The sequence below is a fragment of the Nerophis lumbriciformis genome, linkage group LG06, assembly GCF_033978685.3.
Source record: "Nerophis lumbriciformis linkage group LG06, RoL_Nlum_v2.1, whole genome shotgun sequence".
NCBI classification, from domain to species: Eukaryota; Metazoa; Chordata; class Actinopteri; order Syngnathiformes; family Syngnathidae; genus Nerophis; species Nerophis lumbriciformis.
In genome coordinates, this window is record NC_084553.2 from 12,421,609 (window position 1) to 12,438,100 (window position 16,492).

At 38.7% G+C, this 16,492-nt stretch overlaps 1 protein-coding gene across 1 annotated transcript; it reads left to right on the top strand.

Moving 5' to 3' along the window:
* Window positions 1-499: 499 nt before the first annotated feature.
* LOC140678873 (CD48 antigen-like) lies at window positions 500-4,119 on the top strand. Its single transcript, XM_072913398.1, has 6 exons — window positions 500-623; window positions 2,837-3,127; window positions 3,338-3,586; window positions 3,704-3,756; window positions 3,951-4,016; window positions 4,114-4,119. Exons 1-6 carry the CDS (start codon window positions 500-502, stop codon window positions 4,117-4,119), a joined length of 789 nt encoding a protein of 262 aa, XP_072769499.1.
* Window positions 4,120-16,492: the final 12,373 nt, after the last annotated feature.

The following is a 16,492-nucleotide window of genomic DNA, read 5'->3' on the forward strand; positions in this document are numbered from 1 at the left end:
TCGGGACAGCAAATATTCCAATATTAATTGGTTGTTTTCGCCTTATCTGATCTAATGACGGCGAAATCATTAAATGCTCACAATTTTTAATTCATCCACAAGTAAAGCACAATTAAAGTAAACTTGGATTATTTCACTTTATGTACTTTTTTATGCCGAAAGAGGCGATTTCCCACTTGAATGACGGCGAAATCATTAAATGCTCACAATTTTTAATTCATCCACAAGTAAAGCACAATTAAAGAAAACTTGGATTATTTCACTTTATGTACTTTTTTATGCCGAAAGAGGCGATTTAAAATAGGCTATTTCAGCCAACAGCCGAGTTAGATATACTTTTCGAGACGAGTGATGCAATCGAGTGACGTAAGCGCGCTCCCGCGTCAGGGGGTGCATATTATGGCAGGGGTGCGTTTTCCGGCACAACATGTCCGGGCGAGCAGCCAGACGAGAGAGCGCAAGTGGGCGTGGCCCGCGGTGCTGACTTCTTGACTCACAGATGTCTGACTTCACGACGCACGGCGTGTCGGTGTTCACGGCGGTCCCGAGAAGCCAGAGGAGAGAGCGCAAGTGGGCGTGGCCCGTGGTGCTCTCTCCTCTTCTCTTTCAGATTAAAACATCCAGTTAGCAATTTATCAATGTTAAAATACAAAACTCTGATGTAAAGTGTAAGGAACTAGTTAGAGATTGCAACATATTTAAATCAGCTGTTTCATATACTTTACAAGTGTTAACATACCATGAATGCTCTGGCTATGCTCTTATTTTGAAAATCAATAGTTAAAAAACTCAGGTGTTGTAGGTTATCTGGCGTTCAGTTTTACGAATCAGACGCATTTGATTTGCTGTGTTCAGTGAAAAGCTATCAAAAGACAGCAAACTAGTTTGGTAAAATTGGTGAAAGTGAATGGTCTATAATGGACTACCAACATGTTCTGGTCTATTTCATGTGGACTTTCACTGCAGGTAAGTTCTGATGTTGCTTTTCCTATAATTCTTTATAAATGTAGACTTTGTACAAATAGAAAGAAGATCTAACGTTGTGTTTTGTTGCACCTGTTGTGTGTTTTGCTACCAAACTAAATATTGTTCTACACATAGTCTTGTTGAACACATTGAACTTCTTTTTGTAAATCTCATAATGGACTTGGAGCTTTGCAACCCTTTTCTGTGCCCAGACCAAGTCTTCATTTCTCCATTCTAACCCTGACAGCAGCAATGGTATCCAAAACATTGACAACACTTGATGTATAAAAGTTCAACAGATCATCAACATTAACATACGGGGCCTTTTCATATATAATAATTTCCACAAACTGTGTCCGTATGCTGTCATTTATTAGTCTTACCCGAACAACCACAGACCTAATTGCTGTTTTGGGTCCACCGACAAGTCAAAAACTATAAGAATGCTATGTTCTGCTCAGTGGCCTTCTGGTTAGAGTGTCCGCCCTGAGATCGGTAGGTCGTGAGTTCAAACCCCGGCCGAGTCACACCAAAAATATTTTAATTAAAGCTGCAAGCAGCGATGGACGGCACCGACTTTGACGGCACATAAAATCCAAACCGGAGCAGTAATTAAAACTCTTTGGTCAGCTTTTAATCAGAAGGGTTCAATCTCTCTCCTGTGCTAGTTTGAAGCCGACACGACAAACGCACTCAGAGGAGATAATGTTTGAAAAAAGGTGACCGTTTTTTACAAAACTTTTGTTTTGAAGGGGGAATTGCAAACTTCCTGTTGATTTTTGCTGGGGGTTGTCATTATATGAAATGTAGGTCTAAGTGAGACCTACATAGAGGTTTTTGTTTCATGTCTCTAAGACATTTCTACTGCAAGTTACAGGCAGTTTTGTCTGAGTTTTCTTCCTAGGAGCAGTTGTGTCTGTGTTTTCTTCTTAGGGGCCGCTAGAGCGCAATTTTGAGTTTTGGGGTTGGGTTTTTTATTAGATCGCAATTTTTGCCAGTCCTGATGTGTGTGTCTAGTTTGGTGAGTTTTGAAGCATGTTAAGAGGGTCAAATTACAGCTCAAAGAGGCAAAAGTGACTGTTTTTAGTAAATGTTTGTTTTGAAAGGGGAATTCCTGTTGATTTTTGCTGAAGGATGTCAATGTATGAAATCTAGGTCTAAGTCAGACCTACATAGAGGTTTTTGTTTCATGTCTCTACGACAGTTCTACCGGAAGTTAAGAGCAGTTTTGTCTGTGTTTTTCCTAGGGGGCGCTAGAGTGCAATTTTGAGTTTTGGGGTTTGGTTTTTTGGTTAGATGGCAATTTTCGCCAGTCCTGATGTTTTTGTCAAATATGGTGAGTTTTGAAGCATGTTAAGAGGGTCAAATTACAGCTCAAAGAGGCGGCGGAATAATAATAATAATAATAAAACGCACGAAATACAATAGGGTCCTCTGTCCCAAAGGGACATTGCGGTCCCTAAAAATGGGACCCATTACCTCCCTGCTTGACACTCAGCATCAAGGGTTGAAATTGGGGGTTAAATCACCAAATATGATTCCTGAGCGCGGCCACTGCTGCTGCTCACTGCTCCCCTCACCTCTCAGGAGGTGAATATGCGGATGGGTCAAATGCAGAGAGTAATTTCACCACTTTTTACCTTTTTATTTTTGAACATTAAAAAGCGCTGGTGAGAAAAGCTGCTTTTTTGAAAAAGTGCAGGTAACATGTTATTTGTTAGTATGGTAATTACTCTCATTACAATCGTGCAAAGTAGATAATGCTGTGTTTATACACATTAAAGTCTCTTGTGTTTTGTTTATAAAAAAGGGTCATAATGGTGCACCACTACAACTGAAGACTATTTATCTGTTTATGTCCCTTTCACAGTTTCTGCACAGGATGTGAAATATTTCCTGAAGGGTCAGGACATACACTTGATGCCATCCATCTCTGAACGACCTATTAGAATTTTCTGGCAGCATAATGAAAATGATGTGGTATATTTTACTGGCACGGCGGACTATGTGTCTTCTTCATACAAGAACAGAATCACTCTGGACCGGGTCTCTGCAGAACTCACCATCAAAAACGCCACATATGAAGACAGTGGAGTCTATCACCTAGAAATGAACATAAACAGCGAGCAGGATACTTTCCTGTGTACAATTGAAGTTATAGGTAAGTTTACATTTCCATTCATGAACATTTTAACACAAATATTGAGCACTTTAAATATTAACTTGTCTAATCTAGGTTCATTAACAATAGTGTTGATTGTGTTACATTTGAGCTCAAATGTGAACACGACTCAACACTACATGAATCTCCACCCCAAAAACAAAAAAAAACATCTGACCTCATGTTGACCATCCTTCTGTTTTCTTACAGACAAAGTATCCAAACCCAACATATCCTGTGAGATGAGCGACACAAAGCAGGCGACACTTGTGTGCTCAACAGAGTCCAAACATCCTCATTTATTAAAGTTTAAGTGGAGCTCAGCAGGAAAGGAGCAGACTGGACCAAAATTAACAATAACTGTCAGGAATGAAGATGATGATCAAGTTTATCGTTGTGATGTCAGCAACCCTCTGACCAATGAAAAGGCTTCATTCACCGCTAAGGACTGCTTCCTGGGTAATTATAATCAATAATGATGGCTATGAAATGGTGGTTGTACATATTTAAATCTTATTTTGGATATAATGTACTTTGAAAAGTTGATTTGAGTTCGACTTTTGTTTTTCTGTGCAGGTAAAAGATCAGATGCTCATCTGATTTTCATGTTCGTCTGTATCTTCATTCTGGTCATCATCTTGTGTTGTGTTTTATACATAACACGTCAACATTTAAAAGGTACAGAAACTCAACATAACAAAAGACAATCAGTCAAAGTCATATTAGTTATTTATTTAAATGTAATTAATACCTAGTTGGGATGTTAGTTTCCTTACCTCACTAAGGTGATTGGAATGTAATTATCTTTGTGTTGTTGTTTCAGTGTGCAAAGAGCGTGATGAAAACAAATCCTTCTAAGATCAACTACTCACTCTTCCCTCCAGCTCAGGTAAACTAAGTCATTACACTTATTGTGTTCTGCTTCATATTATTTTTCATCCCGTTTCAGAATGTTTTGCATTTTGACCTTTTTTGGTGTGTTTTAGGATTGAACGTTTTGACTGAGGATGAGGAGATGGATTCAGAAGGAGCCATGCTACTCACTGCTCCTGTTCATGCACTTCATTCCTCTTCAACAGACAAACACTATCACTGAACTTTCAGAAACCAGCAATAATCAGCAAGTTCATCTGAAAAATTCAGAGGAAAATGTGAAAAAAGATGACTTCCTGAGTGGAAAGGCACTCAGTCACTTGGGGGGCAGAAGCCACATAAGACGAAGAAACACTTGGACAGGAACCAGTTCTACATATGACAGAAATGTACATCTCAAAAATAGGAAATATCTGTGGAAGAGAATGAAGACACTTCCTTTGATGGAATTAACAGACAGTTTGAAAACACTGTGAAGGAAGCCATCTTTGATTAACTTAACTTCTTGAAACAAACATGGAGGTTAGCAACATGACCTGTCATCAACTTACAACATTCTAACGTTTCTCCCCAGAAGAATGTCTCACATCTGAAGAAACTTCCATCCATCCATTTTCTACCGCTTATTCCCTTTGCAGTCGCGGGGGCGCTGGAGCCTATCTCAGCTACAATCGCCCTTTGTCACCCCGGAGGGGATGACCTGTCGTTATTACCTGTCACACGTGCTAAGAAAGGACTCGTGTGTAAACACACACACCAGAGACATAAACATGGGAACTCTCCAACTCACAAGAAGTCTGTCTGTCCCAATTCAACTTTTGTAAATTACATGAGCTGTGATGATGTTTGTTGCTATGCATAAGATGTGATTATTCTGTTGCAAGGTTTTAATACCAGACAATGTTTTGTGTTTGTGATGCTGCTATTATTGCAATGTTTGTAGCTGTGTATGATACATACCGTATCACCTCCTACTCTTCAATGAAAAATGAAGACACATTTAACAATGTAAACAACACATTCATTGTAAACTCAAAATGTATTGTTGTTTGTAATGCTACATTATTTGCATTCAACAAAATTATTGCCTTAAAGGGCGTATGTCTTTATTTAGGACATTTTAAAAATGATTAATAACTTAGCGAGGAGTAGATTAGATGAAGTAAGTAAAGTGGCCGTCCAGCAACTTGAGGGTTCCAGGTTCGATTCCTGCTCCCACCATCCTAGTCTTGGGCAAGACACTTCACCCATCTTGCTCCCACACTGGTGTATGAATGTGGATGAATGTTTGGTGGTGGTCGGAGGGGCAGTAGCCGCTATTTGGCAGCCACGTTTTAGTCAGTCTACCCTGGGGCAGTTGTGGCTACAAATGCAGCTTACCACCATCAATGTGTGGAGTGAATGAATGATGGGTCTCACTTCTCTGTGAAGCACTATGAGTGTTTATAACAGTGCGAAATAAATCTAATCCATTATTAAAGCTTATTTAACTGATGTTGTACTTTTACTATTTCGATTAAATATCCACGATATGTAATATAAATGTAATATCTCAAGTTATATTTGTCATTTAGGAGCGAGGACTATTTCCTGAGCTGTGTCATATATATTTAAATTGAATGTCATTACATGTGTCATGCTGTAGATTTCAGTGTTTGTTTAATACATTTCTATTAGAAATATGTTGTACAGTATCACATACATAAACATGACAGGTCATGCACATTTGTAATGTAATCAAATAATCATCAAAATAAATTGATGTCCATCCATCCATTTATTTTCTACCGCTTGTCCCTCTCGGGATCACAGGGGGGTGCTGGAGCTTATCTCGGTTGCATTGAGGCAGAAGGCGGGGTACACCCTGGACAAGTCGCCACCTCATCACAGGGCCAACACAGATAGACAACATTCACACTCACATTCACACACTAGGGCCCATTTAGTGTTGCCAATCAACCTATCCCCAGGTGCATGTCTTTGGAGGTGGGAGGAAGCCGGAGTACCCGGAGGGAACCCACACAGTCACGGAGACAACATGCACACTCCACAGAGAAAGACCCCGAGGCCAGGAATCGAACCCAGGACATCCGTATTGTGAGGCACACGCACTAAACCCTTGTCCCACAGTGCTGCCCTAAACTGATGTCTGACACTTAAATCCTGAAGGGTATGTTTTGGTGAAAAAAAATAACTGTAAGAATAGTATTTTGCCAGTAGGGGGCAGTGTTTATACATTCAAATACTGCATGGAGGTTCCTCTCTATAAATGTCAAAACACAAAAAGTTGACCTCAAGTGGAGAAAAGTATTAAGTTCCTACACATTTAATGATTTTGTTAACATAGAAAATCCATGCAGATTTTCACCTTCACTTATCTGTTGGCAGCTTTAAAAGTTTGATCTGTGTTTGTCTTTCAAGAAAAAGATGTAGTTGGCATCAAATAGTCTGAAGTAAATGTAAGATTGCTGTGAGATGGACAGTGACTCAGCATTATTTACTAATGGACTACAAACACCTGACCTATTTCTTTACTTGTGCTGTGGTAGGTAAGTTCTGATGGTCATTTGGAGAAGTCTTGTTCATGTGGAGATGAAAACTACCAAGTAGAATTATTATTTTATAGAAATGTCATGTTACATGTTTAATAGAGATATTCTTAGAAGAATGTCATTTTCACATCTTTAGTAGAGATTGTAGTTGCCAACTCGATGAAAAATAAATAACAGACATCTTGTAGACCGACCTGATTGTCTTCACACATACCAGCGTGGTGAATTGTTTTTGGTCTTTTTTTTTTTACATTCGTCTCAACATTTTAGTACTATTTGATTCCAACATGAATTTCAATATCTGCTGGTTTGAGTCTAACAGACAAGTCCAAGAAAACACAAAAACTATCCAATAAAGCAGCATCGACAACATTCCCAAGACTCTTGGCAATGATCAAATCAAGAGTGTGCACACTGCTGTGGGTGGACTCCTTTACATGCGACTTAGACCAAACATTTCAAGGACAACACTGAGTTATTTAGCATGCCTGTCATTGGCTACATCCACTTGCACATTTAAGTCCCCTGTAATGACCAAACCGTCAAAAACGGTGCGCACAAATGGAAGTAATTCCATAAAATAATCAAAAAAACAAATTTGAATTTTGTAGTAATTTGTAAATAGTAGAAACCCAACATATCCTGTGAGATGAGCGACAATTTAAGAGATGAGTGCCAATTTAAACTGTGTTATTATACCTCGTTGTTCTGCTCTTATTGTGAAAGTCTACTGCTGATGTGTCTCACTAACTGGTTTCACTTTAGATAAATCACAGCCTCGTAGACATCTGTAAATATCAGTCCGGTAGCTGTTCATTAAAAAAACATCAAATTGTAATCAAATAGTTTTTTGTAAAAGCTGATCATCAAAATGACTCAACATGTCTTAGTTTATTTCATGACTTCTCTCATTTTAGGTAAGTTATGTCATCATGTTTTATAAATACTCTTGTTTTTGTGGTGATAAGAATATATTTTTGATAGAATTCCATGTTGATATGTTTTGTAGGTTGTACAGTTTATTATTATTGGTATTTCTGTAAGGTGTTGTTGTCAATGATGCATTTATTCATTTACCTTGTTCATACAAGTTTCTTTAAAAGAAAAATAGTTAATATCCCACCAAGCAGTAGTGGTTCTATACCAATTTTTTACGGAATTACAGGGGAAAAATACACTGTAAACTATTTAAAATGTTTTGATTCAGATTTAGTTTGTTAAAAATAAAAAATCTTGCATTATGGTAGTAGAAGCAGGAAGTAAATCTCCAACATGTACAACTTGTTGAACCAGTTGACTGTACCAATGTTTTGTTTAGCAAGGGCTGTCAAAGTATGCGCGTTATTGCAGATTAATCCATCCATCCATCCATTTTCTACCGCTTACTCCCTTCGTGGTCGCAGGGGGCGCTGGAGCCTATCTCAGCTACAATCGGGCAAAAGGCGGGGTACACTCTGGACAAGTCGCCACCTCATCGCAGGGCCAACACAGATCGTTTATCATTAATAATATGATTTTAAAAACTGTACACACTGAACTTATCTGCAGCGCAGAAAGACTCAATATCCCCGAGATGTCTCTGGCAACAAATTTTGGGCAGTTAGTCCAAGTAGGGGAATGTGGTGGTAGTGGAAGAGTGGAATGCCTCTCATAAATGGACAAGGCAAGTTTATTTATAGAGCACAATTCGTACATAACGCAATTCAAAGTGCTTTACAGAAATTTACAAGAAAGCAAAAATAAAACCAGAATAATTTTAAAAGTAATCATAATTCAAATTAAAACAATAGAACAAAATCATTATAAAAACAATCATCATTTAAAATAAAATAGTATAGATAAAATACTTTTAAAGTTGTCTTATGAACAGTTAAATAAAAATGTTTTTAGCCTGTATTTGGACATTTCTAAAGGCGTGTCTCACATCTTTTGGAGGACTATTCAAGATTTTAGGAGCACAAAATTGAAACACAGCCTCCCCATACTTTGTCCTGACTCTGGAAACCAGCAGGAGACCACTCCCTGAGGTTGTCAGAGCCCGAGATGGTTCATATGGTTCTAACATGTCACAGATGTACTTTGGCACAAGACCATGAAAAGACTTGTACAAAAGGAGAGCTGTTTCTCTGAGCAACACGAAGCCAGTGCAGAGACCTAAGCACTGGACTAATATGGTCGTATTTTCCTGCTTCTAGTCAGGATTTGAGCAGCAGCATTCTGGATGTATTAAACTGCTTTTAGAGAGCCCAGTGAGAAGGCCATTACAGTAATCTAACCTGCTGGGGACAAAGGTATGGATTAGTCTTTCTGAGTCTGGTTTATACATTATTCCCCCGGTTTTCGGCGCTGTTTTTCAGATGGTAAAAAGCTGCTGATGTTATTGACCTAATGTGGCTGTTAAAGTTCAAGTCTGAGTTCATTATTAATGGATGGATGGATGGATGGATGGATGGATGGATGGATGGATGGATGGATTTCTAACTTGATTATTAGGTTTCATGGAGAGGGTCTCAAGGTTACCACAGTTGCCGATCCCAACAATGTGGTCCAGGTAGGACTTGAACCAGTGAAGGACAGAACCAGGTATTCCCACCATGTTTTCCAACCTCCGTAATAAGACAAAGACTTTTCCTGCGTCTGTGTTCTGGCGGACATCATTTGTCACCTTGATCAGAGCTGTTTCAGTGCTGGGTGTGGCCTAAAGTCAGATTGAGAAGTATCAAACAAATTGTTAAACAGGAGTAAGTCACTGAGTTGTTGGTATACAACTTTTTCTAGGACTCTGCCCAAGAATGGCAGGTTGGATATGGGCCAAACGTTGTTCATTTCTGTGATATCTAGACTACTCTTCTTTCAAAGGGGTGTAATGACAGCAATTTTAAGGCCTTGGGGAATGTTCCAGTCTGAAGTGAGATGTTAACTAGATGAGCAAATTGTGATAACAAACTGCTCAGTAAAGACTTTAGAAATCTAGTGGGTAACTCATCAAGACGTCATGTTTATGGACTCAGACTGTAGATGATCTCTTCAACTGTTTTGTCAGTGACAGGAGTGAAACATGCCAGCTCTATTTAACTTGTTGAATTCAAAGTAGCTATTTTGTTTTCCGGGTTTTGTTGCCTTTTTCAATGCCTTGAACTTTATCATGGAAGAATATTGCAAACTCATTGCACTTAGAAGTAGAAATGAGATCTGAGGGAAGTGAAACTGGACGATGTGTTAATCTGTTTACTGTAGCAAAAAGGACACGCAAGTTGTTACTACAGTTTGTGAGGATTTCCAGAAAAATATTTTCCCGTGTTCTATACAAAGTCTGGTTGAACACATTTAACTTTTCTTTGTAAATCTATTAAAGGACTTGAAGCTTTGACTTGCGCCATTTCCCTTCGGCCTACTTTTAACCATTCTAACCTCGAAAGGAGCAATGGTGTCCAAAACATGTACAACACCTGATGTATAAGAGTGTTTAAGATTAGCTAAAGTTGCACTGGACATTGTGTTCTTCCAAGGAGTATGGGACTAGACTGATCAGACAATCTAACAGTCTGTCTCTTAACTAATCTTTGTGCTTGTACTTTGTAGTTTTTGTTTTACAAGACAGCAATTCCTTATTGGCCTTCTGGTTGATATAATGTTTATCAGCTCAGAGGCCTTTAGCTATAACATATATATATATATATATATATATATATATATATATATATATATATATATATATATATATATATATATATATATATAGAGGTGGGTAGAGTAGCCAGAAATTGTACTCAAGTAAGAGTACTGTTACTTTAGAGATTTATTACTCAAGTAAAAGTAATGAGTAGTCACCCAAATATTTACTTGAGTAAAAGTAAAAAGTATGTTGTGAAAAAACTACTCAAGTACTGAGTAACTGATGAGTAACATACACACACATATCATATATATATATATATATATATATATATATATATACATATATACACATACATTGATATATACAGTATATCATTTATATTTATTTATTTTGCCGTTTTTGTTTACATGTTAAAGGTGTTTTAATGAATATACATGCATGTTTAACACATATAGATTCCTTTCTTTCATGTTGACAAGAATATAAGTTGGTGTATTACCTGATTCTGATGACTTGCATTGATTGTAATCAGACAGCAGTGCTTAACGTCCAAGTTTTCAAATGCAGGAGAAAAAAAGTTCCTCCTTTCTGTCTAATACCACATAAGTGGTTGGTTTTTGGTATCTTATTTGTCCTGCTTCCATATTCGTTTTCACACACTTTACAAGAAATACATTGGCGGCAAATTCCGTAGCTTGCTAGCTTGTTTGCGCTGGCTTTCGGAGACTTTTATTTTGAAAGCGCAGGCGCGATGGAGCGGCACTTTTATTGTGAAGACAGGAACTGTGCAGTCAGTCTTTAGGCTTGTGACGGGATGTACGTTTGAAATAAAAAAGTGTCTTTTTTCCTTCACACTTTTGATTGATTGATTGAAACTTGTATTAGTAGATTGCACAGTACAGTACATATTCCGTACAATTGACCACTAAATGGTAACACCCCAATACATAGTTTTCACGCCCGACTGATTTCCCATGATGCTCCGCGCGATCCGCCATTTTGAAAGGCAAGCGCACCGGTACAACATCAGCAAATTCATATATACGAACCCGTTCACAAACGTATGCATAATGGCCGAGAAACCAGCAAAAAAGAAGTATAAAGAAGGCTTGGACAACCAGACGTTGGAAAGATACAACCAGAAGACACAATGCATAGGCGTTGACCCGTACGAAGTGCCGAAACAAAGTTTCACGTATGACCACAAATGCCTCCCGGCCATAACGTACATAGACATTTTGAACTACCTCGTCAATTACACCAGTGCCTATACAATGGAGGAATTGAGGGCATTCAAGTCTCTGGAGGCGTACAACCAGTTTATTAACGGATGGGTCAGCGACGTTAAAAGCATGACTGCAAACGAGAAAGTGCTTGTAGTGGGCAGGGTATGTATATATAACGTACATTAAAACCATGTGTTTAGCGAGGACACGTCGGACTCCTTAGGATAAGGGGAGTCTGCCCAAGCCTGTCCTTATTTCATTGCAACACTTATGTAATTACCAAACAAAAGTGCATCTCTAATGTATCTAACTTATGACAAGGTTGATACCTAAATATTTTATCCATTGAGATCTACAACTCATTTCGTGTACAAGCAACCTGGGCTGAGATGGGCGCTATATATCCTGAGGGGGGGGGGGCTTTCGCTTTCGTGGTCCATCCCATAAAGGGCTTCGAGAATAGCAAATTGACAAAAAAATAAACAATACATCGTTCTAAAATGTTTAATAAACAGATTGAGACGTAATCCTACCTGTTACAAAGTGATCAGAACATATTTTGGAATGTTGAGATGGCTCCTCTTTCCTGTTGATGCTTGCCAACCACAAGCGTCGTCTCTCCTCGCTGATTTTCCTTGTCTGTTCTCCTTCGTTGTGTCTAATTTTAGGAATACTGAAAAATCCTCGCTGCACTGATCCATCCCGTCGATTTGTACATCCATTCACCCAACAGGAAATAACCATTATGCGCCTTTCACCAGTGTTTGCTCGAAGCTATTGTCCAGGCACGCTGATAGTAGTGGGCGCTATATGTTGTACCATCACGGCACGCATGACGCTGACAACCGCTATTCATTTAAAACCCGCGTGCCGCACCAGCTTAAAAATTCCATAAAAAGGTGTGGGCATCGTGTCTGAGACCCCTGGTTAATACAGTCAATAATCGTGAAGCGTGTCAACTAGGCCAGGTGTGTTTTGTTTGCCTCCCAAGATGGCGGATGACCCGGGATAACCCGGATGTGTGACGTCACGTAAACACCATGTATAAGCTTTTCAACTTGTTTAAGTCAGGTCATGTGACCACCTGGCTCTGTTTGATTGGTCCAACGTCACCAGTGACTGCATCTGATTGGTGGAACGGAGTCAAACGTCACTAGTGACTGCATTTTATTGGTGGAACGGAGTGAAACGTCACCAGTAACGCAGGCACTTTGAAGGTCTGTCTGACAGACCAAAACAAACAAAGCGTGCATTAACAGATCGATAAAAATTAGTAGCGAGTAGCAAGCTGAATGTAGATAAAAGTAGCGGAGTAAAAGTAGCGTTTCTTCTCTATAAATATACTCAAGTAAAAGTAAAAGTAAGTTGCATTAAAACTACTCTTAGAAGTACAATTTATCCCAAAAGTTACTCAAGTAGATGTAACGGAGTAAATGTAGCGCGTTACTACCCACCTCTGTATATATATATATATATATATACATATATATATATATATATATATATATATATATATATATATACTGTATGTTTATATACTGATCACAAAAATAAAGGGAACACTAAAACAACACATGTATTAAGAATATTATTGGAATTAAGAAAGAATTTTGTGGAGGCCAACTTGCCTCTGACTGCTGATTGGTCAGCTTCTGTGTGCTGTCAATCATTGTCACATTGGCAGAAGGCAGCGCAGAGGGCCAATCAACAAGCTTGTGGGCGGTCTAAAGAGACAAGTTTCAGACTGAGAGGCTGTTTTTTCCGGCCGGAGGCCAGTGTTTGACTTGTCTTCATTTAATAGTTTTATATTATTTTTTAACATTAAAAAGTGCAGGTGAGAAAAACTGCTTTGGAAAAAGTGCAGTCATGCGAAGTAGATAATGCTGTGTTTATACGAGATGAAGTCTCTTTTTTTGTGGGTATTTGTTTATAAAAAATGGTCATAATGGTGCACCACTACAGCTGAAGACTATTTATCTGTTTATGTCCCTTTCACAGTTTCTGCACAGGATGTGAAATATTTCCTGAAGGGTCAGGACATACACTTGATGCCATCCATCTCTGAACGACCTATTAAATTTATCTGGCTACATAATAAAAATGATGTGGTATTCTTTACTGGCACGGAGGTCTATGTGCCTTCTTCTTACAAGAACAGAATCACTCTGGACCGGGTCTCTGCAGAACTCACCATCAAAAACGCTACATATGAAGACAGGGGAGTCTATCTCCTAGAAATGAACATAGACAGCGAGCAGGATACTTTCCTGTGTAGAATTGAAGTTATAGGTAAGTTTACATTTCCATTCATGAACATTTCAACACAAATATTGAGCACTATAAATATTAACTTGTCTAATCTAGGTTCATTAACAATAGTGTTGATTGTGTTACATTTGAGCTCAAATGTGAACACGACTCAACACTACATGAATCTCCACCCCAAAAAAAACATCTGACCTCATGTTGACCATCCTTCTGTTTTCTTACAGACAAAGTATCCAAACCCAACATATCCTGTGAGATGAGCGACACAAAGCAGGCGACACTTGTGTGCTCAACAGAGTCCAAACATCCTCATTTATTAAAGTTTAAGTGGAGCTCAGCAGGAAAGGAGCAGACTGGACCAAATTTAACAATAACTGTCAGGAATGAAGATGATGATCAAGTTTATCGTTGTGATGTCAGCAACCCTCTGACCAATGAAACGGCTTCATTCACCGCTAAGGACTGCTTCCTGGGTAATTATAATCAATAATGATGGCTGTGAAATGGTGGTTGTACATATTTAAATCTTATTTTGGATAGAATGTACTTTGAAAAGTTGATTTGAGTTTGACTTTTGTTTTTCTGTGCAGGTAAAAGATCAGATGCTCTACTGATTTTCATGTTAGTCTGTATCTTCATTCTGGTCATCTTGTGTTGTGTTTTATACATAAAACATCAATATCTAAAAGGTACAGAAACTCGACATGACAAAAGACAATCAATCAAAGTCATATTAGTTATTTATTTGAATGTAATTAATACCTAGTTGGGATGTTAGTTTCCTTACCTCACTAAGGTGATTGGAATGTAATTATCTTTGTGTTGTTGTTTCAGTGTGCAAAGAGCGTGATGAAAACACATCCTTCTTAGACCAGCTACTCACTCTTCCCTCCAACTCAGGTAAACTAAGTCATTACATTTATTGTGTTCTGCTTCATGATATTATTTTTCATCCCGTTTCAGATTGTTTTGAATTTTGACCTTTTTTGGTGTGTTTTAGGATTGAACGTGTCGACTGAGGATGAGGAGATGGATTCAGAAGGAGCCATGCGACTCACTGCTCTTGTTCACGCACTTCATTCCTCTTCAACAGACATAACCACTATCACTGAACTTTCAGATACCAGCAATGATCAGCAAGATCATCTGAAAAATTCAGAGGAAAATGTGGAAACAGAAGACTTCCAGAGTGGAGCGACACTCAGTGGTTTAGGACGAATTAGAAAACGAAACAACAGTTGGTCAGGAAACAGAAATGAGCATCTCAAAGAGAAGGAAGATTTCAGGAAGAAACCACGGTCAGTTTCTTATCCCAAAAGAACTACTAGATTGAAAAAGGAGTGAAGGAAGCCATCCATGTTAAAAGGCCATTTTGAAACAAAAATGGAGGTTATAGCAACATGAGCTGACAAATTCACTAACTGGATAAAAAAAGGTTTCCCCAAGATGTCGCCGCTGTAGTGGCTGCTGGTGGCAGGAGCTCTGTGCTCTTGTGTCATCCTTCTGTGTTCCTGGTGTTTCCCTCATGTTTTCATGTGGGTTTTGTTTTTTGCCTTTTGGTTCGGGACCCTTTTGGACTGTGTGACAAGGGGTGCCACTTTCGTGACTTCTGGATCTGCCTCCTGTGAGCCTTTTGGCCATGGAGAACAGCTGCTGGGTTTCTGCCACACCAGAGTCTGTTTGGAGAGAGCCTCCACCAGGGGGCAGTGTAGCGTACCCAGATGTAAAACATCTTTTGCACAATCAGCCTATTCAAATAAAGGAATGGAACGACCTCACAACAAACTTGAAAAGTCTAACAGATTACTCTTCATTCACAATTGAACTTAAAAAGTGGCTTTGGAGCAATCAAAGGTGCTCACACGGTCACTAAGGTGGGCACCTTGTATGAAATGTCAACTTAATGTGTATTATATTTATCCATGAGCAGGGGCGTCACTAGCTTTTAAGGACAGGGGGGGCTTAGCCCCCAGGAGATGCACAGGATGCGAGCGAACGTAGCGCACGAGCACAAAACTTCACAAACGGCTAACAAAGACTTAGAAATTATTCATTGTTATTATTATTATTTCAGTCGGTTTATTTTCAATCTGTGTTCAGTACAACAACACACATGGGTTTGCACAGTGACATTTTGTTTACAGCATCAACAAGAAACAATTACTTGCATGATCCTTTAAGATACACTGAAACACAATGAAAGTCATGGCATTAGCCTCTATGTCAGGGGTTGGCAACCCGCGGCTCTAGAGCCGCATGCGGCTCTTTAGCGCCGCCCTAGTGGCTCTCTGGAGCTTTTTAAAAAATGTATGAAAAATGGAAAAAGATGAGAGGAAAAAAATATATTTTCTGTTTTAATATGGTTTCTGTAGGAGGACAAACATGACACAAACCTCCCTAATTGTTATAAAGCACACTGTCAACTTCACTGATTCGAGTATTTGGCGAGCGCCGTTTTGTCCTACTAATTTTGGCGGTCCTTGAACTCACCTTAGTTTGTTTACATGTATAACTTTCTAGGACGTGTTTTATGCCACTTCTTTTTCTGTCTCATTTTGTCCACCAAACTTTTAAGGTTGTGCATGAATGCACAAAAGTGAGTTTTGTTGATGTTATTGACTTGTGTGGAGTGCTAATCGGACATATTTGGTCACTGCAAGCTAATCGATGCTAACATGCTATTTAGGCTAGCTATACAGGTAAAAGCCAGTAAATTAGAATATTTTGAAAAACTTGATTTATTTCAGTAATTGCATTCAAAAGGTGTAACTTGTACATTATATTTATTCATTGCACACAGACTGATGCATTCAAATGTTTATTTCAT